Below are 22,734 nucleotides of genomic sequence, written 5' to 3'. Positions count from 1 at the left end.
ATTTCTGGCTGTGGCTCTGTGATCCTGGAGATCTTATATTTAGATCTGGAAGGGACCTTAGAGAGCATCGTCTCTGAACCCTTCATTTCACAGAAAAGAAATAGAGCCTCAGAGGTAAAATAAAAGTGACTTGCACAAGATCACAAATTAGTAAGTGGCACAGTTGGGATTAGAACCTCCAAATCCATAAGACTTTTCCTTAAGCTGCCATGATGCAAACTATTGTCTGTCAAAGATTAGGAAAAGCCCTGCGAAAGAGCACAATTTCCAGGCAGGCTAAGGTCTGGACCTCAACCTGTCAAGACAAAGAGATCCTGAGGTTGGGCTAGCCCTTAAAGAGTTCTGGGGCATTTACAGTGTTTAACTACTTGCCACATCGTGACAAAAGCCCAGTACACTAATATCAAGGAATTCATTTAAGAAATGCAGATGGGACTGAATGTTCTGCATGTGGGTGGACCAAGTTTTCTTGGCAAAGATATTGGAATAGTTTGCCATGTATTTTTCCAGGTCACTTTACAGGTGAGGAAACTGAGGCAAATAGAGCTAAGTGACTTGCTCAGAGTTGCACTGCTAGTAAGTGAATGAGGCTATATATGAACTCTAGAAGATGAGTCTTCCTGACTCTAGGCCCAGCCTCTATGCATGGTATCACCAAGTATATAATAGGTGCTCAATAATTTGTATTGATTTGAATGTGGGTTTAATTTTTAAGTATTCTTTTAAAATTCCCCAAATGATAAATGGAATGAAAAGAAGGGAAGGGGAAACAGGCTGAGTACAATGGAAAGAGCTGGGTACAAATGAAGAGCTGGGCTTTAGTCCTGGATTGTGCCCCTAACCTGATCCTGGGAGTCTGAGATTCTAGTCTCGTTTTCCTGCAGGCTGGGACAGGGAGGGCCAAGGAAGGGGCTGGGGTGGGTAGGGGGGGAGGGGAGACAAAGGTAGAAGAGATTCCAGTGTGCCAGTGACTGAATGTGTGTGTCTCTGGGGTCTTCAAACAAAGCAGCTATCAAAATGCCAAACCCGCTCCTGCCTGGCCAATTTGCATATTTCATGCTGTGCTCTTTCAAGCAGGATGAATATGCATTAGTTTGAGGGGGGGCCGGGGAGGATGGAAAGGTGGGGACTGTTTCTGGGCCTAGGATGTGGGTACCAGCTAAGGGAGTGTGCAGTTCTTTTAAAAAGAAAGCCACTTATATGGAGCCCAAAGACCAGGCAGGAGAGCTGCCTCAGCTTCCTTGGCTGTATTGCAGAGAACAGGAGAATGGGGAGGATCGACAAGCAGGGGAGATCAAAGAGAAACCCTAATGAATGTTCCCTCATCCTCACAAGGAAGTAAATAATCAGGCTCCATCAAGATCTCAAATGTCTTTTCTCCAAGAGTAGCAACTAATTATTCTCATCTCTGTGCATACTAATCACATGGAGGCTGGCAATGATGAGATTCATTTCTCCCTGCTAACTTGGAAATGATTCTCCCTCCCTCCCTTTCTCCCTCCCTTGCCTTCTCTTTCTCCCTCTCTTTTCCCAGTCATTTTCCATGTTATTATTTATAATAATAATAATATCACTGGCATAGTTAGGAAAAAAAAAGATTTAAAGGCTTTTTAAAAAAGAGGTTTAGAGAGTTTTTCCTTCTGAGACTTCATCTTTGTTCCCTATTTTGAAATGGCATGGGAAAGGGGGCAAGGTGGGGAATGGAAGAGGTGGAGGCAACAGTGGCAGGGAGAGATCTAAAGCCTGGGACTGATATATTTAGCCCAAGATCTCTTTTCCCCCCAGCAATGTAATTTGGTGTTAAATGCATATTGGATACAATCTTGCTTCCTTAGCGCATGTCTAGGATTCAATTCAATTCAACAAGCATTTATTAAGTGCCTACTGTATAGCAGGCATTGTGGGCAGTATGGTAGGTAATAGGGATAAGTAAAAAAAGATCATCTGGGGCCTGGAGTCAGGAATAACTGAATTCAAACTCAGTCACTTACTGGCTGTTTGACCTTTGAAAGTTGTCAAATCTCTGTTTGCCTCAGTTTCTTCTACTGTAAAATGAGGATAATAATAGTGCCTACATCATAGGGTTGTTTTAAGGTTGTTAAAAAATGAGATATTTGTAAGAAGAGAGAAGGGAGGAGAGAGAAAAAGAGAGACAGAGAGAGACAGAGACAGAGAGACACACTGTGAGAGAGAGAAACAGAGAGGGTGAGAGAAAGATGGAAAGAGAGAGGAATGGAGAGAGACAGAAAGAGATGAGAGAAAGAGAGAAACAGAGAGAGGTTTACAAAAGCACTTTCCACATATTATCTCACTTCATCTTCACTGTCAACCCTATGAGACAGATGCTATTTTTATCTTCACTTAACTGATGATTAAAGTGAGGCTCAGAGAAATTAAATGACTTTTCCAGGGTCACACAGCTATTAAGTGCCTGAAGTGAAATTAAAACCCAAGCCTCCTGGATTCCAAGTTCAGCATTCTAGCCACTACTCTATGCAGCTTCTCAAAAGGGCAATAATATGATAAATGACTAGAAAAGAAATTGGAGCCATAATGTGAAGGGCTTTAAAGGCCAAGGTGAGCATTTTGTCGTTTAACATAGAAGCAATGGGAAGTTATTAAAAGTTTTTTAGTAGGGGTGTGGCAGGTCAGATTCATGTTTCGGTAATAGCAGTTTGGCAGGGGTATGGAATTGCTTTCTAAAGATTTGAACTTAGTCAAAGACTGGCCTTGGGAAACTGCAATGGGCCACTGGGCCTAAATCTCTACTGCTCAATTAGGGGAAATCTACTCAATCGCCTGCCAAGTCTCCTAGTTAATGGAAGAATCATAAATAAAGAAGCAAGCCCAAATCAACCCCCTATCTAAGTAGATAGACTTTGTAAATACTAAGACAATACACTGAAATAAAGACCAGAGACTGAAGCCTCAGCTCACTTTGGGTATTTACTATAATCTAGCATCTTTTCCACAGCGGCTGGGGAAATATAGGGAAGAAAGGAGGAGGAAGGGAATAAAATTGTCTTTGCCATAAAAATTGTATGCAGGACCTTAGAAGCTTCCTCCTTTCAAGAGCTCTCTAGCCCTAGCAGTTTATACTTGAGAACAGAAAGACCTGGTGAACTGTACCCCCATCTCAGCTACATTCCCAGTGAGGAGAAGGGAAGCCATTGAAAGAGCACTCTGCACTCACCTCTCCCTATTCTGGGCTCTTCGATGTCAGTCCAGATTTATTTTTAAATTGCCAGCAGCTTTGATTACCCTGTCTCTGCCTCTTCAGACACCTGCTGGTAGGATAAATGGAGGGTGGCTGACCCAGATTTGAAAAACTCAAGGAAGGAAGGAAGACTCTTGGGGGTTCACTGTTCCTTCTTCCCTAAGAGGCGCTAACAATTTAACAGCTGGCAAAATGTGACACTGACTTTATACTCACCAGTGTCCCAGGGATGATGAATCGGTGGGCACTGAAGGGCAGCAGCCTGAAGAACGAAGGGTGGCCTTTTCATCTGTTTTTCTAATTCTTCTTTGCCTAAGGGTCCATGTCTACGCTAATCATTGGGTCCCTGAGAATTTGCATGGGTGCACTGTAGTTTGCCCTGCTTCTGTCTTTTTCCAGCACAGTGGCAGCTTGAATACTCTATGCTGTTAGGGTCTCAATAATAATGAAAAAAGACCTCATTTCTATCGTGCTTTACCATTTCAAAAATCACAAAACTGGAAAGGACCAGAAAGGCCATTTAGTTCAAAACAAGAATATATCCTGCATCACTAAAGATGTCTCTCCCTGGACTTGCTGGGCAAGTCCCCCAGGAAATGGCTCCTCCAGGTCTAAAATATCCTGTGGGCCAACATCCCCTAAACCTTGATAAAACTCGTGAGATCCCACCAATATATTTACTTGTATTAGTCAGATGATACAACAGCACTGCACTCTTTCTGTAGTCTGAAAATATGTATTCAAATAATGCTTCTGAAGATATTACCTATAAAACTTTTGGAAAATCACTTAATCTTCTTGCATTTCAGTTTTTTCATCTATAAAATAAAGGGCTTGGACGATATGGTCTCTGAGGTCCCTTCCCACTCTTGACATAGGATGTGCACCAATTATTTCAAAGCAAAAGCATTTAATTAAATGACACATTAAGACAAACATTTCCCTCATAAGCCTGGGGTACAATCTTCCACAAATGCACCCAATGTCAGTGCGAAGAATGACCTCAGAGAATGTATATGGAGAAATGCACAGTTAGGTAACATCTAGCCAATGTACATTTCAGTTAATCAATCAGCATTTATTATGTGCCTACCAATGCTAGGCACTATGCTGTGCATTTAGGGATAAGTCTGGCTCTGGTGGAGCACTCATGTAGAGAACATGTGCAAGGGATCACATCCTAAATGTTGTAGGGCTTCTGGTGTATTCAGATGATGTTGCTGTGTGGCTACCACTGAAATAATTCTCCACTTGTGCTCCAGTCTCCAATGCTCTTCTGGAGCTCCATCCTAGCTTCCATCCTAGCTTCTGGTTTAGCTCAAATCCACCTTTTCTTCAGAGAATGGGTCGAGGCTGTCAGAATCTTGTAGGCATAAAATACACAAGCTTTTTCCACACCTGTTTTAGAAGGGGCAAAAATCTTTGCATGGAATCAGCAAAAGGCCTTCCCTCCAGTTCTTCAGGCTGGTTTTCCCTAGAGTCTTGACTCTGAAGATCAATACCTCTGATGGCAATTAAAGCTTCTCATTTCCCCAGCAGGAGGTTCTCAGCCCCAGGCACCAGGTCTTTCTAGTGAACTACAGTACTGCCCATTTCCATTAATCATTCAGAAAGTCAGCCTTAGTTTTTGCTTTGAATTTTGAGGATTGTTCTTTCAGTTCCTGGAGCCTAAATCCCTCTGCCAAAGACTTCACTGTCTTATGATATGCATTTCATATACTTCTCAATTATTGCCTCTGAAGGCAATAATTGAAATCAGAAACAATTATTTGCCCAAGAACTAGCAAATAACTCTGAGATTCAGGGTGTCTATGTTTCAAAACCTTAGTTTCTTTTCAAACTTTCATTTTCATATGTGAATGGGGATAAGAAATCATAGTAACAACCCTAAATCCAGTTGCAAGGTTATTCTCTCCTCACCCACTGTGAACTACATTCCCACTTCTTTCAACTGTGGATGCAACCAGACCAAACCTTACAAAGAGCTTTGGGACACTCCATTACATATCTGATGAATGGTCATCCCACCTTTAGTGGGAAATCTCTAGTGAATTGAAACACTACCATAAAAAGTAACCTGTTCCATTTTTGGAGAGCTTAAATTATTAGAGACTCTTTTCTCATGTAAAACCTCATTTACCTCATTCTACTTTTCTTCATCTTCCACCTCATTGTTCTTTAACTCTGCTCTCTGAGACCAAGCAAAGAATCTTTATTTGATCACCTTTTAAATGCATGAAGACAACTATCATCTATCTGCCCAGATCTTTTCTAGGCTACTCAACTTCTGTTCCATCAATTAATTGTTCCTCAAATCAAATCAATCAATCAATGTTTATTAAGTAGCTACTGTGCCAGATGTACTGTACTAACACAAAAAGAGGCAAAAAACAGTCCCTGCCCTTAAAGAGTTTACAATCTTGGAGGAGACAAATAAATAAATACAAAGCAAACTATATAGAGGATAAATTAGAAATAATAGAGGGAAAGCACTTGGATAAAGCGAGCCTAGGGAAGGCTTCATAGGAAAGGTGGGATTTTAATTGGGAGGTCAGTAGTATAAGTGGAAAAGGAAGAACATTTTAAGAATGGCGAACAGCCAGAGAGAATAACTGGACTATGGACACTCCATCCGTGTCTTGTTTATGAAACAGCCAGAAGACCAGTGTCACTAGATCAAAGAGCAAATTGGAGAATAAAGTGTAAGATTGGAAGTATAAGAGGAGGCTAGCTTATGAAGGTCTTTGAATGGCAAAATATTTTGTATTTGCTCTGGAATTTTTTGAATATTGATGACATCAGATTTTCATTTTAGGACAATCACTTTGGTAGCTGAATAGAGAGAGGATGGATTAGAAAGTGGAAAGAAAGACTTGAGGAGGTAGATTCACCAGCTGGCTATTGCAATAGTCAAGGAAATGAGGTGATGAGGATTTGCACTAGCATGCTGGCAATGTCAGATAAGAAAAGGTATTATATTCAAAAAATGTTGCAAAGCCAAAAATTACAGGCCTTAGTGACAGCTTGGATATGGGTGGTGAGAGATAATGAGGAATCCAGGATGACTCCTAGGTTGTGAACCCAAGGGACTGGGTTGTCCTTTAAAGTAACCAGGAAGATAGGAGAGGGAGATGGATGGGGAAAAGATATTAAGTTCTGTTTGGGACATATTGAATTTAAGATGTCCACTGGACATCCAGTTCCAGAAGTCCGAAAGATAGTTGGAGAAGGAATATTGGCCCATGAAACAGGCATTCCAGAGAGTATAGTAGAAGGGGTAGATGGAGTTAGGATGAAATTTTGGTGTGGGAGAATTGAGGGGAATGGGAATGAGGATTTGAGTGATACAGGATGAAGAATAGGATCTGGCTGATGATCTACAGGATCATCCCTTTTCATTTCACATTTCATATGACGTGAATATTCTAATGTTTTTGGCTGCCATGTTACATTGTTGGCTTTCATTGAACTTGTAGTGAGGAAGGAAGGAAAAGGAATAAGCATTTTTATAACACCTACTATGGTCTAGCGAGTATATCAAGGACTTCATACATATATTATATAGTTCATTAAAAACATCTTTTTCATATAAACTTCTATCAAGCCATCTTTCCTCTATCTTGTACATATGAAGATAATTTTTTGAGCCCAAGGGATAACTTCACATTTACTTTTGTTAAACTCCATGTTACTGGACGTAACACAATGTTCTAAATTGTTCTAGATATTTTGGAATGATGACTGGTTATCCAACAAATTAGATATAGCCTTCCCAGCTATGTAAAGAGCATCTAGGTAGCATAGTGGATAAAGTGCCAGGCCTAGAGTAAAGAAATTCATCTTTGTGAATTCAAATATTGCCTCAGATACTTATCAGTTGCATGACTCTCTGGGTAAGTCACTTAACCCTATTTGCCTCATTTTCCTTATCTTCCTCATCTGTAAAATGAGATGGAGAAAGAAAGGGCAAACCTGTCCAGTATCTCTGCCAAGAAAACCCCATATAGGGCACAAAGAATCAGATACAACTGAAAAACAACTCCCAACTGTGTATCCTCTGCAAATTTGATAATCATGCCATTTATTCAAGTTATTGATAATTTTTTAAGTATAAGACTAAACACAAATCCCTGGGAAAAACTTTTTTTCTAATTAATATTGAATGATATAATGATCACCCTTTGACTCTGAGTCATTCAACAGGCTCTTAGTTCATTCATCAATTGCTTGCTACTCAAGTCTAAATTGCTATCTTCAAGGAATAAACAAACCAAAAAAGAACCCCATCATAAAGAGGTAATATAGGGCAAAGAAACTCAAGATATAAACCCAAAAGAAGAGAATTAGTACAAAACATTTACAAAAAAAAAAGTCTTTGGAAAAAAATATAGCTTGTGTATGAATTCAATGATTATTCTGAGATGAAGCAGCAGTTAAAGGGAACAAAAGAATTTAAAAATATTTCTGATAAATGGAGTGAGAACACTTTTTAAAATTTTTGGAAAAGAAATGAAAACTATTAAAAAATGGAAAGAAAATAGTTCGATTCAAGAGTTACTAGACCTTGCCCAAGCAACAAACTCCCTTAAAATTTAACTGGACCAAAAAGGCTCCAATTAATCCACAAGATAATAAGAAATATTCGAACAAAATCAGACTGAAAAAAATAGAAGAAAATCTAAAGTGTCTCGTAGTAAAAACAATTAATCTGTAAAACAGATTGAGAAAAAAAAATTAAATCATTGTACTATTTGAATGCCATGACAAAAAAAAAAAAAATGAAAAAGAAAAAAAAAGAAAGAAAGAAAAGAAAAACCTAAACATTCTATTTCAAGAAATCTTAAAGAGAAAATTGCTCAGAGTTTTTAGAACCTGAGGGCAAAGTGGAAATATAAAGAATCCTGTATTCACTTCCTAAAAGAAATCCCCAAGTGAAAACTCTAAGGAACTTCTTAACCAAAATCCGGAATTTCCAGGTCAAAGAAAAAATGCTGCAATAAGCCAGAAAGAAAGAATTCAAGTACAGAGGAGCCACAGTCAAAATTATACATGATTTAGCAGCCACTGCTATTTAAGAGCAGAGAACTTGGAATACAATATTGCAGATGGCAAAGGATATTGAGTTACAGCCAAGAATAACTTAGCCAGCAAAACTGAACATTATGCTACAGGGGGAAAAATGGATTTTTAATGAAATAGTTTTTCCAAACATTCCTGATGAAAAAATCAGAATTTTGGAGCACAGTGCCTGACACAAAGTAAGTACTAAATAAATGCTCATTCCCTCCCTTTCCTGTGTTTTACACCCTTTATAATGGCCTTTTAAAATCCAAGTTGGTCAGGATGATTTCAGAAAGGCCTGGAGAGACTTACATGAACTGATGCTGAGTGAAATGAGCAGGACCAGGAGATCGTTGTATACTTCAACAACAACACTATATGATGATCAATTCTGATGGACGTGGCCCTCTCCAACAATGAGATGAACCAAATCAGTTCCAATAGAGCAGTAATAAACTGAACCAGCTACACCCAGGGAAAGAACTCTGGGAGATGACTATGAATCACTACATAGAATTCCCAATCCCCTTATTTTTGTCTGCCTGCATTTTTGATGTAGGCTAATTGTACACTGTTTCAAAGTCCGATTCTTTTTATAACAAACTTTTTGGACATGTATACATATATTGTATTTGACATATACTTTAACATATTTAACAAATGTATTGGTCAACCTGCCATCTGGGGAAGGGATGGGAGGAAGGATGGAAAAAGTTGAAATAAAAGGTTTTGCAATTGTCAATGCTGGAAAATTACCTATGCATAAATTTTTTGTAAAAATTAATTAATTAAGATAATTAATTAATTTTATAAAATCCAAGTTGTTGTATAAGCTCTCTGCATCCATTTTGTTCTCATTAGGCACCTGTCTTTTCTATCATTGGAATTGTTTTTCTTTGCAATATCAGAATTTTTCCTTAAAATTTTCCCATCCCATCTAGATTGAATTCATCCACTAGGTTTCACCTCTTTTCTATAAATTATTTTGAAATGTGATCTCCAAAACTGTAGTGTTCGTTTCAAACTATGACTGGATTTCTTTTTCTCCCTTATCACAAATTCTAAAATGAAGTAGTCATGTCTCTTTGAAATTTCCCAACGGATAGCATGCTGGTCTGAGTCAGAAGACCTGAGCTCAAACCTACCCTCAGATATTTATTACTTGTGTGATACTAAGTCATGTCAATTAACCTGTCTACCTTAGTTTTCTCAAATGTAAAATGGGGGTAATAATAGCATTTTTCTTATAGAGTTGTGGCAAGCATGAAAGGAGACAGTATTTCTAAAGCACTTACCACAGTACCTTGCACATAATAGTAAGTGTTTAATACTTATTCCCTTTCACACCAGCATGCAATTCTTCCTTGTTGATAAGAATCTTTTTCCTAGAATCGAATTTTTTCTCTTTCAAAGGACAAAATAACTTCTAAGATAAGCTAGAAAAGAATTATCTATTTTACTTTTGCAAAGTGAGAACTCCATTTAGTCCAGATTATTGACATCATCCATCACTATGGTCTATTGTTTCCATGTATGGCTTGTGAACTGTTTCCCAAACTCCTCATCTATTTTCTCTTTCCATCTGGGTGTTTTTTTATTATATTAAGTCAGCATTCACTGATTTTTGCCCAGATATCCTCCACCAAACTTTCCTTTTCTGGTTTCAAGATTTTCTCATATATCTTCTCAAGATACAGTGTCCCAAATGTCTTGGGGCAGTTTAAGATTCTTATAGCTGCACCAGAACTTTGGGGATGGACACCTTAGGTAATATTACTCCACACACCTTACCATTCCTTTTGAATAAAATGAATATGCCCTCCTAAAGAGGGTCACAGATACTACTCTATCAAATCACAGCAATATCTATAAATTTTCTTCCTTATAGTAGCTTCCTAAATTCAACTTGCTTCTGTTGAAAGAATATTTCTGAGTAGTTTCCTAGAGGTCTCAGGAACAATTTTATCACCAGCAGATTTGCAAATGTGGATGTTAAATAAAAAGAGAAGCCAAACAGAAAGAAAAATAAACTGATGGGCACAACTGGTAAATTTCAGCATCTTGGGATCCAATTTTTGGCTTATATAGTTTTTTTCCAGGATTGTTCAGAGTATATAACAAAATAGCAGCATTTGGGGGCATCTGAATAAACTAATGTAAGTTGGTCTGGATCTTTAATCACTAGTTGTGAGTGGTGTGTAACATCTGCAGGATATCTTGTGCAGACACAAAAAGTGCATTGTGTAGCTGGGCTTTGTGAATTCTGTCTAAGCAGGATGAAGGTAGCTGAATTTTGTGTATTCAGTCTCCAGTAGAATGGGAGAAAGGAAGCCATTCAAACAAGTTTTGTGTATTTAGTCTGTAGCAGATTAGGGGGAGAGAATTCACTGATAAAAATGATTGTTTTTATCCACACTTCTTGGCAATATGCATTGTGCCAGAGATTTTGTGCCTGGATCCTTTTAAAATTTGATTTCCTGAGAGTTTCTCCTATTTTTATTTTCTTTTTTTAAAATTGAGCTATTCTCTATGGCATCTAGCTTTTCAAATATTTTTCCTTCATATCCTTCTTTACAATAAAAGTTCCCCACCACCACTTTACGATATCTAGTCCTCTTTAAAGGTGAAGTAACTGAGCCTCAAAAACATTCAAAGTCTAAGCTAATAGGCATCAGGTTTTGAGACTCAAACCCAGATCCTCTGATTCCAAGCCAGTCCTCTTTCCATAGCACCGAATTGCCTTCATTTGCAAAGTCCCTGGGGAAATCAAGGAAGGGTGTGAAGCTCCTCCTCTAAGCTTTGCTATGGGTGCATTGGATTTTGCTGGGGAGTAATGGAAAATCTAGGGAAAGGAGCAGAAATGGCTACCTTGCCCCCCTGTCTGAGAGAAGCAAAGAGGGTTTCCAGCAAGGGGAGATGTAAAACTGGGACATTCGGGCGATTTTCCAGGACTGCCAGGCTACCTGATAGATAAGGGTAACCTATGACATTCTGCTTAGGAGGCTTGGTGTGATATACACAATGGCTTCTCTGGAGATTGTGCTGTAGAAATTTGACGTACACCCATCTTAACCTTAATCTGGTTGTTGTAGAAATAGGAACTAGAAATAGAAAAAAACTATCAAATGGCACACGTAGAAAAGACTTGCATGTTATCTAATCCCATTCTTTGTTATACAGAAGAGGAAATGAAAGGTAAAGTGATTTGCCTACAGTAAAATCAGTGACAGGTATAGACATGAAAACCAGATCTCTGGGCTCGTGCTGTTCTATCGAGATGATTCTGGTCAGGAAAACTAGATGTATGGAATCAAGATGCTGATGAAAGTCAGATCTGCATTTCCAGTACGAACGTACTGTGTGTCTTGCTATGTGTCTTCTGCACTTGTGAAGTTGATTTTTTTAACCCAATTTAAACCCAATTTTGTTGTGATTAAATGTCATCTTATTAGGTTCAGTCTATTATTCCATTCTGTGACTAATCCTTCCTTCTAGCAGTGTCCTATCCTGGTAGAAGTTATAGGGGGCAAATAGAAGTCAATAGACTGAAGTTTTAGGATTGCAATTAAGGGAGAGAGGCAGACTACAGGAAGGAAACAATGCTGAGGAAACTGCTTCTCTAGAGATGCCCCAGGGCAGCTTGGAAGGGATCTGCACTTTGGGGAAGATGTAACTATCTTTTATGAGGAAGGAAAAGAAAAAAAAAAGGTGTTGATGGCTCATAGTCTTGGCTGAGGAGGGAATGATCCCCTCTAAGATGGCTTCCAGAACGGTACTGTAGAGATGGTCAGCGTATTTGGCCTTCACTACAAACAGAAAACTACCAACTACCTAAGGACAGAATCAGAAGGTGCTGCCATGTTTCATATGGGACTGCCATTTTCTGGTAAAGCCTTCAGGGAAGGGTATTTGGGTGATAACCCTCCCCTTTTCTCTGCCTTCTAAATGAGGTATTGAAAAATATGGGGTGCCACTCTCCAACAATGTCACCAAGGAGCGAAATATTATCGTATGTTACTTCTTTTGTGATTTTGTGGCTACCCTAAAATGGTGTTTGCCTTCACTTGCCTCTACCTCAATGTCTCTCACATATCTTCCCACTGACTGTTCAGCACTGAATTATATTTTCCTGGTTTCTAAAAACAGCGTTGGTATCTTTTGTCCAGGATGAGGAGTCAACTGTGTGACCTTCCTAGAATGGAAATCCTAGCATGGATGGGAGGGAAAGAAAGAGGGAAACTTGAAACATGCTTCAATAAATGAGACAAGGGTTAATTAAATGAGTATTTATTTCAAAATTAGTCTTGTAGTGTAAGCTGTGTTTTGAGGGCTGGAGCCAGAATACATAGTCAGTGGTAAAAGCATCTGTCTTCCTCCGACCCAGGCAGAGAGGAATAGACATCACTAGCCCTGCCCCTCATTCATGCATCCAAGGATCACGAGGACTAGAAGCCAACAGCAAAGGATCCCGCGTTTGCTCATGTTTAATCCAGGTTAAGCTATACACATTGAAATACACGTCGGAGGTTACATGGTGTCATGCAGTCCCTGCGATGGAATGACTCTCTTGCCCAGCTACCTCCTGCAGCTGGGGTGCTCCGAAGGGCAAGGTTAAGTAGGGCAGAGCACTGGAAAAGAAAACAGGAGATCAATCAGAACACATAACAGGACCTGCCCAACACCAGCCATGAGAACTTTATTCTGCTCCCTCCTAATTAGAGAACCACCCTTCCAACCCAACAGGAGAACTGAATCCCAATAGCAGAATCTCGGGGTTGGAAAGGAACTTGTAGATAAGATGGATTAAAAGATCTTTGAACAGGAATTTCCTCTTTGACATCCTCTGTTTGAAGACCTCCAGTTACGAATGACACCTAGAATTTAGATTTGGGTACAGAAATAAAACCTAACTCTCTGGGTTCATGTCATGCTACTTTGGGACATTCTTCCAATTATTAGGAAGTTTCTTTTAAAAATTTTCTTGATAAGAGCTGAAACCTGCCTCTCTGTGATGTCTTCTTATTGGCCCTTGTATACCTTAAAGGACCAGGCATAATCAATCAAACCAGTTTTCCATAAGACAGCCTTTGAAATACTTAAAGGAAGCTATCATGAATCCTTGAGTCTTATCCTGTCCAGGTGAAACATTCTCAGTTCCTCACCTAATTCTCACAACAGTATAGTCTCCCCCAGTCCCATAACTTTCCTTGTTACCTTTCCCCGGTGTTTCCAGATTGTTGATGTCCTTCCTAAAACATGGTGCCCAAATTAAATAGAGTACTCTAGCTTTTTTCTGACCAGGACAGAATACAATGGGACTGTCACTTCCACACTTAATGCAGTTTAAGATCATTTTGGATTTTTTTTCAGCTCCCATATTTTTTTTCTCCTCCTCTTTCATGTGGAATTTTATCTTGCTGTGTGTCTTCTGCACTTGTGAAGTTGATTTTTTTAAACCCAAGTTAAACCCAATTTTATTGTGATTAAATGTCATCTTATTAGGTTCAGTCTATTATTCCATTCTGTGACTAACTTTTTGGCACACAATTCTGCCTCTCACCTGCAAATTTTATAATCAATTGAGCATAGGAGTTCAAAAAAGTGAATGTTAAATTTATCATTTCAGTGGATTACAGGTCAAAAAGAACCTAAAGAGGTCCCCTAGGCTATTAACTTACAACCACTCCTAACCCCTGATGAGTATTAACCAGCTCTGCAAGATTCCACGCCCATAAAAATCTCAGAAAAGTTGTTCCATTGCCTTACAACCCCTGCAGAAACTTTTCCCTAAATCTAAATTAATTTTTTTCCATTTCTCACCATGGAAACAATGTTGCTATGACTGACTATAGGTTTGCTTTTCTTATATACTTGAAAATCACTCTTAGTCTTTTTTTCAAGTTAGAATGCGCTCAGTCTTTCTGTCCTCCTCTGACCAGTTTCACCAAGCTATTCCTTGTTTTATTTCCTCTATTTGGCATCCTTCTGGTAATTAAGAGGGGCTGGGATCTATTTCTCACTTCCCCCAAAGCCTGAATGCCCAGAGAAACCTGCTTTGTCTCTGTAAAACCTGTTTATTCAGTACTTTTCTTCCTGCATAGATTCACCTTGCAGAGTTCTAGAGAAACCTCAGATTAGCTTCAAAGACCAGGGACAGGAGCCATGAGGAGTCCCCAGAGGGATTCTTCTGCTGAGGGTGACACGGAACTATTATTCTTACCTTTTAAAATGTAGTCCGTCAGCAATGTAGGCACCTTCTCATTATCTTCCTTCATGGCAAAGAGAACTAGGAGAGAGAGGAAACAGAAATGGGGCAGGACATTGACTTACGGCATGCAGTTTATGTGCTAAAGCCAATTATCCAAGCAACAAACTGACCAACCACCCCTGGCTGACAGACCGGTGATTATGAAAACCCCAGAAGTGCCCGAGTACATAACCACCCAAGCCCAAAGGCCATCCCTTTGTCACAAATCAGCTAACCTAAGTTGTTAAAAGAGACGGAAATGCTTAGCATAGGAATAAGTGGCTCACTTAGAACTTTAAAATGCAAAAATGTACAGGCTCAGAAATGCAAATTCAAAGACCCTCAGGGTGCCATCATCTACTTGGGACACTAGCACTAATAAATAAGCAAGATGAAACCAAAGTTGGGGTTCAAGGAAACATCCATCACACTCGCCTGACAGCCCTGTAACCCAGTTTAGGCTTCCTACAGAGTGATCTGGCACTATGAACCGGGAGTTATAAGGACTTACACCCTTTGATCCAGTAACCCATTTTAGGGAATATACTCCAAGGAAATAATCCAAAAGAGGGGAAAAAACCCTATCTAAAATGACATCCAGAGCAATGCTGTTTATAGCTAGAAAAAATAAAAACAATCTAAGTGGCCAGCTACAAGGGAATGGCTATGCAAACTATGGAAAGGAGAAAGAGATATCTAGGTACAGATATATCCATATATGTATGTGTATGTGAATGGGTGTGTATGTGTGTGTGTCACCTACTACAAACCAGGTACTGTGCTAAGAGCTTTACAAATATTATCTCCTTTGAGCCTCACAACAATCATGTGAGGTAAGTGATATTATCTTCTCCATTTTACAGTTGAGGCAACTGAGGGAAACAGGTCAAGGGACTTCCTTAGAGTTATATAACTAGTACCTGAGGCCAAATTTGAACACTGATCATTCTGACTCTAGGCCCAGCTCTATATTTATTGTGTTCCCTATTTGCTCCTATAGTGTATTAACACAAATAGCATATTACTACCAAATGGCAAACATGTAAACTATGTTGATACTTAGAGATATGTAGGTTAAATAAGTGAAAAAAAAATTATGAAATAACATGCATATATTAATTAAGGCTAAAGATATATATATATATAGGCAGTATGTTAGCCACAAATCAAAGATAATAAACTGATAATTCTAATATATTCTTCCACTCATGCTAATAAGCAAAAACAAACTAAAAATAAAAAAATGGGTACTCAGGCCAAGCTTATATGTTGTTTTCCAAGCTCTGAACAAGAATAAAATTCAAAATCACTTAGAATCTGATCAGCAGGCATTCTCAAAGATTAGACCAGTTACTTGAAGTTATTTTTGAAATTCTTTTTTCATATTCGTTAATAGCAGAGGGGTTTAACCAAAGTATTAAGCATCATAGTTTGAACAAAGAATTGTTAGATGATGCTTTGCCAACTCCTTCATTTTGCAGAGAGTGGGGATCCACAAATGTTAGAAAAATATATGGTATATATTTTCATATTTTTTCCATAAATTGATCAGTAAAGCTGGTTTCCTCCCCTCTTTTTTCCTTTTATCTTTGGAAATGCTATTTTTGGGCAGCTAGGTGGCACAGTGGATAGAGTACCAGCCTTGAATTCAGGAGGACCCGAGTTCAAATCTGGTCTCAGACACTTAACACTTCCTAGCTGTGTGACCCTGGGTAAGTCACTTAACCCCAATTGCCTCAGACAAAAAAAAATGCTATTTATTATAGGAGATAGATCTCTGGATCTTAGGCAAGTGTTTGGGAACACTAGGAAAAATTACAATGTTATACAAAAAGACATCAAATTTTTTTAAAAAGCATGTTGAAATTATTAAGCATTTACAATATGCCTAGCATAGGGCTAGATTCATGAGATAATAAGAGAAGTTGAAAACAGGGTTCCCTCTGCACAAGTTGCACATAGTGTTTTAAGGAGAGAGAACTCCTCGAAAGAGTGAGATGATTATGACCTAAGGAATTTTTAGCTTTAATGTTTTTGATAACTTTCATTTCTGTAGTACTTAATCAATCAATAAGCGTTTATTAAGTACCTATCAGCACAGCTAGACACTATGCAGACACTAGAGTTGCAAATGAAAAGGATGAAACAATCCTACTCCTAAAAAGGTTACATTCTAAGGACAGAACAAATACATATATAAATATATAAAGAATAAATAATAAGAGAACAAATACAAAATAAATATAAAGTTGTTAAACACGAGGTGGTTTGGGAGGGGGTACACTAGTAAGTGGAGGATTGTGTGATTGAGAAAGATATCCTACTAAACCAAATATCTTAGGTTTTTCATAACAAAGAAAATCATAGCAGAAAATCTTTCAGGAAATTGGCTGTATGGAAGAGGGGGACAGAAAGTGGATGGAAACAGAGGACAAAAATAATGATGAAGTTCCTGCTTTTATTCCCTAACTATTGTATTTGTTTTTTCAATAAGTAGCTTCCTTTTTTGGCAGAATTTTAAGGAAAGAAAATGAAATTTGGGTCATGAAGGGAGAATTTCCAAGTGAGAATGAAGCAGGAGTGGCTAGAATAGGGTGAAACTGGGTCTTTGAGCTAACTGCATGTTGTGAACTTGTGAGCTAAGTCCACATCTATTAAGGAGCTTACAGCAGGTTGATCGAACTTGGGACTTTTATATTATTATTGTTATTATATAATTTTTGCTCTCTGCTGTCAGGTAAGTGTACTATTCAATTGTGTCAACTGGGAATGCTTGTCAAGAGAGCATTTGCAGAATGCATGGCAGAAATAAAGCGGATCTCCACTAAAACTGATAGAGATATCATTTAGATAACAATGATTGTCAGAGCTGACCATCTTAAATTTTTAAATTGAGATGAGTTGTACCATCATTACAGATGTGTCAAATCTTTGGCCTCTGATTCTTTGATTCTTAGCAGAGAGGAGACATAATTCACAATAGGAAGCTGCTCAAAGGAGAGGGGTCCACACAATTGATTCAAATATAAATGCTAGTTATCACTAGGGTGACAATCATCAAATCAATATCATTTCATAACTGCTTCATTTTCCTTACTGTAAAAGGAAAAAAGGAAATTGGCCTAGATCAGAGGTATCAAACTCCCCAGATTAAAATGTGATTGGAAAATGTTTATAATTAAACACTGGTTATATATAAATGTAATCTATATAATAAAATTATATATACAAATTATATAAATTTATGTAAATAAGTGTTTATAAATAAAAATACAACATTTGTTGTTGAATCATTTCAGTCATGCCTGACTCTTTGTGACCCTATTTGGGGTTTTCTTGGCAGAGATATTGGGAGTGGTTTGCCATTTCCTTCTCCAGCTCATTTTATAGAAGAGGAACTAAGGCAAACAGGGCTGGGCAGAGTCACATAATAAGTATCTGAGACCAGATTTGTACTCAGAAAGAGTTTTCCTGATTCTAAGCTCAGGGCTCTATCCATTGAGCCATCTAACTATCCTACAATTCAACATAAATAATGTTAATTTGACCCTGGGCAAGTCACTTAACCCCAGCCTCAGGGGGGAATATATATATAAAATGTTAATTTTTTGTTTTCTAAGAGTCTGCAAGGCACTATTTTTGTTTGACTTTGCTACTACGATGTTACTAGTCTTTAAGATTCCATCTAAACTCTAAATCTATGATCCTATAATCTATAAGAGATTTAAACACATAGGACCTTGCTAGAAATACAAATATACCTATACAACTTCATAAAATGAAGGGATTTAATGTTGTATTCCAAGTTAATTATTATTCATTACTATCTATAATGAATTGTTTTATTTTTAAGTCATTAGGAAGATCAAACCATAAATATTAAGCTCCTGTTAATAGGTATAGTCAAAACAGTGCTGGATCCAGCTTAGTTAGACCAGTAGGAGAGGGAAGACCATTTACACTCAGAAATTAACAAGCATCACAAATAATGGTTTAAGATATTGTTTTGTTGACTGTCTAGACTTAAGTGGTAGAGACTTGAGTTCAAATCTGGTCTCAGACACTTAACACTTCCTAACTGTGTGACTCTGGGCAAGTCATTTAACTCCAATTGCTACAGAAAAAAAAAAAAAAAAAAAAAAAAAGTGATAGAGAAAAAGTAAATAGTGTAGAATAAACCTAAAAATGCTTCATGCTTTTCAGAAAGTCTGCGGTTAATCATTTACCATTATACTCTTGGGTGTAGTGGAAAGAATATTAAATTGGGAATTCTCTGTAGTTGAATATAAGACTTAAGGATATGAGCCAATTTTTGTCCCTGTTCCCAGTGCCTAGTACACAGTAGATTTTTACCGTATGCTTTTTGGACTGAACTGAGACTTGACCTAAGTTTCTGTGCAATGGTCTATGTATTATCAGACCTGTTAAATAAGGAGGTGGACTAGATTTTCCAATTCAGATTCTATGATTATCCAAAATAGAATAATTTCTAAAAGCACAAATGTGTATACACATCCATACATAAGTTTATACTCCTGCCTCTTAAATATGAATACATATGCAGAAGAAAGAGTTTTTATAGAAGAAAACAACAATGTATTTTGAAATGAAAATTCCAAATTCTCAAGGATGAGATGTCTGTTGATTTCTCTCCAGTTGAAGATGTGTCTATTTTTCTTCCATATCGGAGCTTCCCTCACACTGGAGCCTCCTGCTTTAGGTCTCCAAACTGATATAATCGGAAACGTTTGGTCACCTTTAGCACTAGGTCCCAGCAGGCATCTTCCTCTGCTGAAGAGATAGCTCCTCTTTTCTTCCTCTCCTCCTGAGAAAGCCCTGGGGTATCAAACCATCACAAAGCTCACTCCCCTCCCACTTTGCTCACTGCCTCAATGGGGGAGGCAGCCTGCTCTGTGTCATTCTCTGCAGTGCACCGTTGCCAGGGAGATGAGGGCTCTCCAGAATCCACCCAGCCTGTCACAGCATCTCAGCCTTGGGTTTTTCTATTCTTAAAAGAGTGGAGCTGGCTTTAGTGGCTAACACTATGCCTTCCCCAACCCCCAACCAAGCCCTTTAGAGGGTTGTAATGTTTGATGTGTATAAATCTATTTTGCCTACAAAAGACTGTTTATGACATACTGTTTCTTCCTGCAGCTCAGAATGTTTGTGAATGTTTGAAAGTAGACCCAGAGAGGACATAGCCATTTGCTGAAAAGGAAAATAAAGGCACTCTTTTCCCCTGTGTTCCTTAAAAATGAGTCTTTCCTTTCTATTCTTCTCCTGCCCCTTCCCAGATGGACAGCTCCTCCATCAGAACAGAGAGCTCTTTACTGAGTTCCCTGCCCTTTTCGGGGGGGAAGGGCTTAGGGAGGAGAGATGGGAAAGCTGGAAATGGATCAACTAAATGTTAACAGGAAGGGACAGTTGGCAAAGAAGAGAATTTCCAGGTACTAAGAAACAATTCAGCCACTGATTGCTCTGGTCTAAATAAGGGGACTACTAGTAGAAAAAGACTCCCCAAGCAGGACTTTTTTTCTGTATAGGGAATGGATGAAAACAGTCTTGAGCTCTTCTGATTATTCAAATTTTATCCATTCAAGAAGTCAGCTGATGAAGCTTATCAGGAATACTATCCGACCAATGAATACAGATTCCAAGGGATGTCACCTAGAGTTCTAGAAGGAGTGTCTGAAATAAGGGGTCACAAAGAGGGGACAAAAGAGCTTACTGTTTGTCAGCATCTGCAGATCTTCCACCGATGGAGGTGAGGCCTTCTTTTCATAGGGGATGACTGTATTCAGATACTGCAAAGCAAATGCAAAGGCAGTGAAGAGGAGAATTTAGGCAGGAGGAATGAGACCTGAGAAGGTCTCTTAGTACCAGGACTATTTGTTTTCAGGAACAGGATGTCTTTCTTTTTCCTAGATAAGGTCTAGTATTTTGGGAATATAGCATTCTCACAAGTGGATCAAAGAATCAGAGATTTAGAGCTTTGAGGAAAGGAACCTGAGTTTTGTTTTGTTTTGTTTTGTTTTTAATCCAGCTCCCTCATATTATGAAGAAATGGAAACCCAGAGAAGTTTAGTAATTTGCCAAACATCACACAGGTGATTCAATCACAGTCAAGATTTAACCCCAAACCTAGTAGTAATAAAATGACAGATCCCCCTTTCAGAAGTCTCCTTGACAATTTCATTCCTTATCTTCAGGGGACTACAAGTCAACTCATACAGCTAAAATCTCTACTTCATTTAAATTCAATATCCATTTATACTATGTTCTAGACACCCTCTTGGCTAGGATTCCACATGAAAATAACAGTGAGAGACCTTAAGGAGATTATAACTGAGTGGGAAATGTAGTTTATAGTATAAGTTCTTTAACACAAAAGAAAATGTACATGAAAGAGTATCGGGAGATTATTGGTTTAGAGTTTAAAAGGTTTTTAATGTAATCCCCCCCCAATTTTACAGATGAAGAAACTGAGGACCTGAGAGATTAAAAGAGCTGCTCAGAGAACTCAGCTACTATCAGTGATAGTCATATAGGTCTTTTTGATTGAACATAAAGCAACTAATCCTCCAGCTTGGTGGAGGTGGCCACAGCACCTAAACTATATATCAATAGTGAGAGGTGGAAGATGTCTATCCTATAAACACAAAAGATAAATGCAGACTTGTTTTATTAATAATGATGATTCTATAATAGTTCTATAATGCTTTAAGTTTCATAAGGTATAGCACCCCAGCAAAGCAATGTAACTATTCTGATCCCCTCTTTTCCAGATGAGGAAATAGACTTGGAGAGATGAAGTCTTGGGTTTAGGTTTTACAAAGTTTTTAAAATGTTATTGTGGGTATTAAAACCAAGATTCTCAGAATCCAAAGTACATACTGTGTGCTATGGATATTCTAGGCAGCAAATGGTTTTAATTAAATTAGAAAACAAAATAGTTCTCCCAGGTACCTTCAGTCATTTAGAAATTTTAATGCTTTATTTCTGGCTAGAGGTAACTCCTTATGTTTCGAAGTGCAGTATGACAGACAGCTCTTTTTTTCCCTGACACTGACTGACTAGCTATATAATCTTGAACAGGCAACTTCTCCTCTACAAACCTCAGGGTCTTCACCTGTAAAGGGGAAATTAGGGCAGATCCTTTCTAAGGTTCTTTCCATTTCTAAAGTTCTATGGCCTATGATTCCTTTGTCAAAAATGATAGGAAAGCAATGCATAAGGTGAAAGTATTGGATATGCTCCCTCTGCTGGTTTTTATTGGTGCCTCTGCAACAAAACAAGCATCCCAAGAACTCCCAGTTAATTAATAGCTAAAGGCTAGTAGAAAACTTGAGAAGCCATTGGGTTCATTACCTAGACAAATAAGAACTTATTCCAATTTTTTAAAAACTTAGAAAAATAAGAACTTATTTGAATTTTTAAAAAATCAGGCAAATAAATTATTCTAATTTCTAGAAAGTTAGATAAGAACTTTAATTTAAAAAAAATAAGACTAGCAAGGATTTATTCTATTTTTTAATCCTATCCCCTGCCTTAGTAACCAGAAAGAGATCTAGATTGTCCCCTCCAGTAGGAAAAAATGCTGAAATGAAGTTGAAAAAGAAGTATTTTGTGATTTGGGGGATTTTAAATACATTGAGAGTGGGTTGAAGCCCCATAGGATCCATGGGGGAAAGCTTCAGAGGATGTAGTAGGGAATAGGTCTCATATGAAATCTAAATCTCAGAATCTAAATTTTTGAATCAACTGAATCACTTAAGTTATCTTGAATGTCATGTTATGACACCTATGTTTTTTGACTTTCATCAGGTTTTTGATAAGGAATATTTTCTTTCTTAAAGGAAGGAGAAATGTGCAAATCATCTATTGCTCTCACCCTTTCTTCAGAGAGATTGATCTGCTGGAGCCAGAAAAGAAATCTAGGTGCTAGAGATGATGCTCATACCTGTTTATCAGTTCCTGAGTTGCCAAAGGTCTGCCGAATACCAGTCTGCAGGATGTTGGAGATTCCCTCCATGCTGAAGCGCTAGGAAAGAGAAGAAAGAGATTCTAGATAGGCTAAGCTTGTTCTGAGCCTTGGAGCTTCCTGTCCTCAAGGGTCCTTCCTGAATACTAAGAATTATATATGTCTACATGTTGTTCTGTGAATGAGTAAACTAGGACATTGGATCATTCTAGGGCTACAAACCAAGCC

General features: G+C 38.2%; 1 protein-coding gene across 4 annotated transcripts in view; it reads right to left on the bottom strand.

Annotated features, from left to right (window-relative positions):
- Window positions 1–12,549: 12,549 nt before the first annotated feature.
- FEZ1 (fasciculation and elongation protein zeta 1) overlaps window positions 12,550–22,734 on the bottom strand; it is a 73,990-nt gene continuing 63,805 nt past the window's right edge. For all 4 annotated transcript variants that reach the window (XM_074303890.1, XM_074303888.1, XM_074303892.1 and 1 more), the window contains exons 7-10: window positions 22,486–22,566; window positions 20,254–20,329; window positions 14,499–14,564; window positions 12,550–12,906 (exon numbers count right to left, since the gene is read on the bottom strand). In XM_074303890.1, the coding sequence (XP_074159991.1) occupies window positions 12,890–12,906; window positions 14,499–14,564; window positions 20,254–20,329; window positions 22,486–22,566 (240 nt within the window). In that variant the 3' untranslated portion in view covers window positions 12,550–12,889. The remainder of the gene's footprint in view (window positions 12,907–14,498; window positions 14,565–20,253; window positions 20,330–22,485; window positions 22,567–22,734) is intronic.

Source organism: Sminthopsis crassicaudata, chromosome 3, assembly GCF_048593235.1.
Source record: "Sminthopsis crassicaudata isolate SCR6 chromosome 3, ASM4859323v1, whole genome shotgun sequence".
Lineage (NCBI taxonomy): Eukaryota > Metazoa > Chordata > Mammalia > Dasyuromorphia > Dasyuridae > Sminthopsis > Sminthopsis crassicaudata.
The sequence above is the reverse complement of the archived record's forward strand: the minus strand, read 5'-3'. Positions and strand labels throughout refer to the sequence as shown.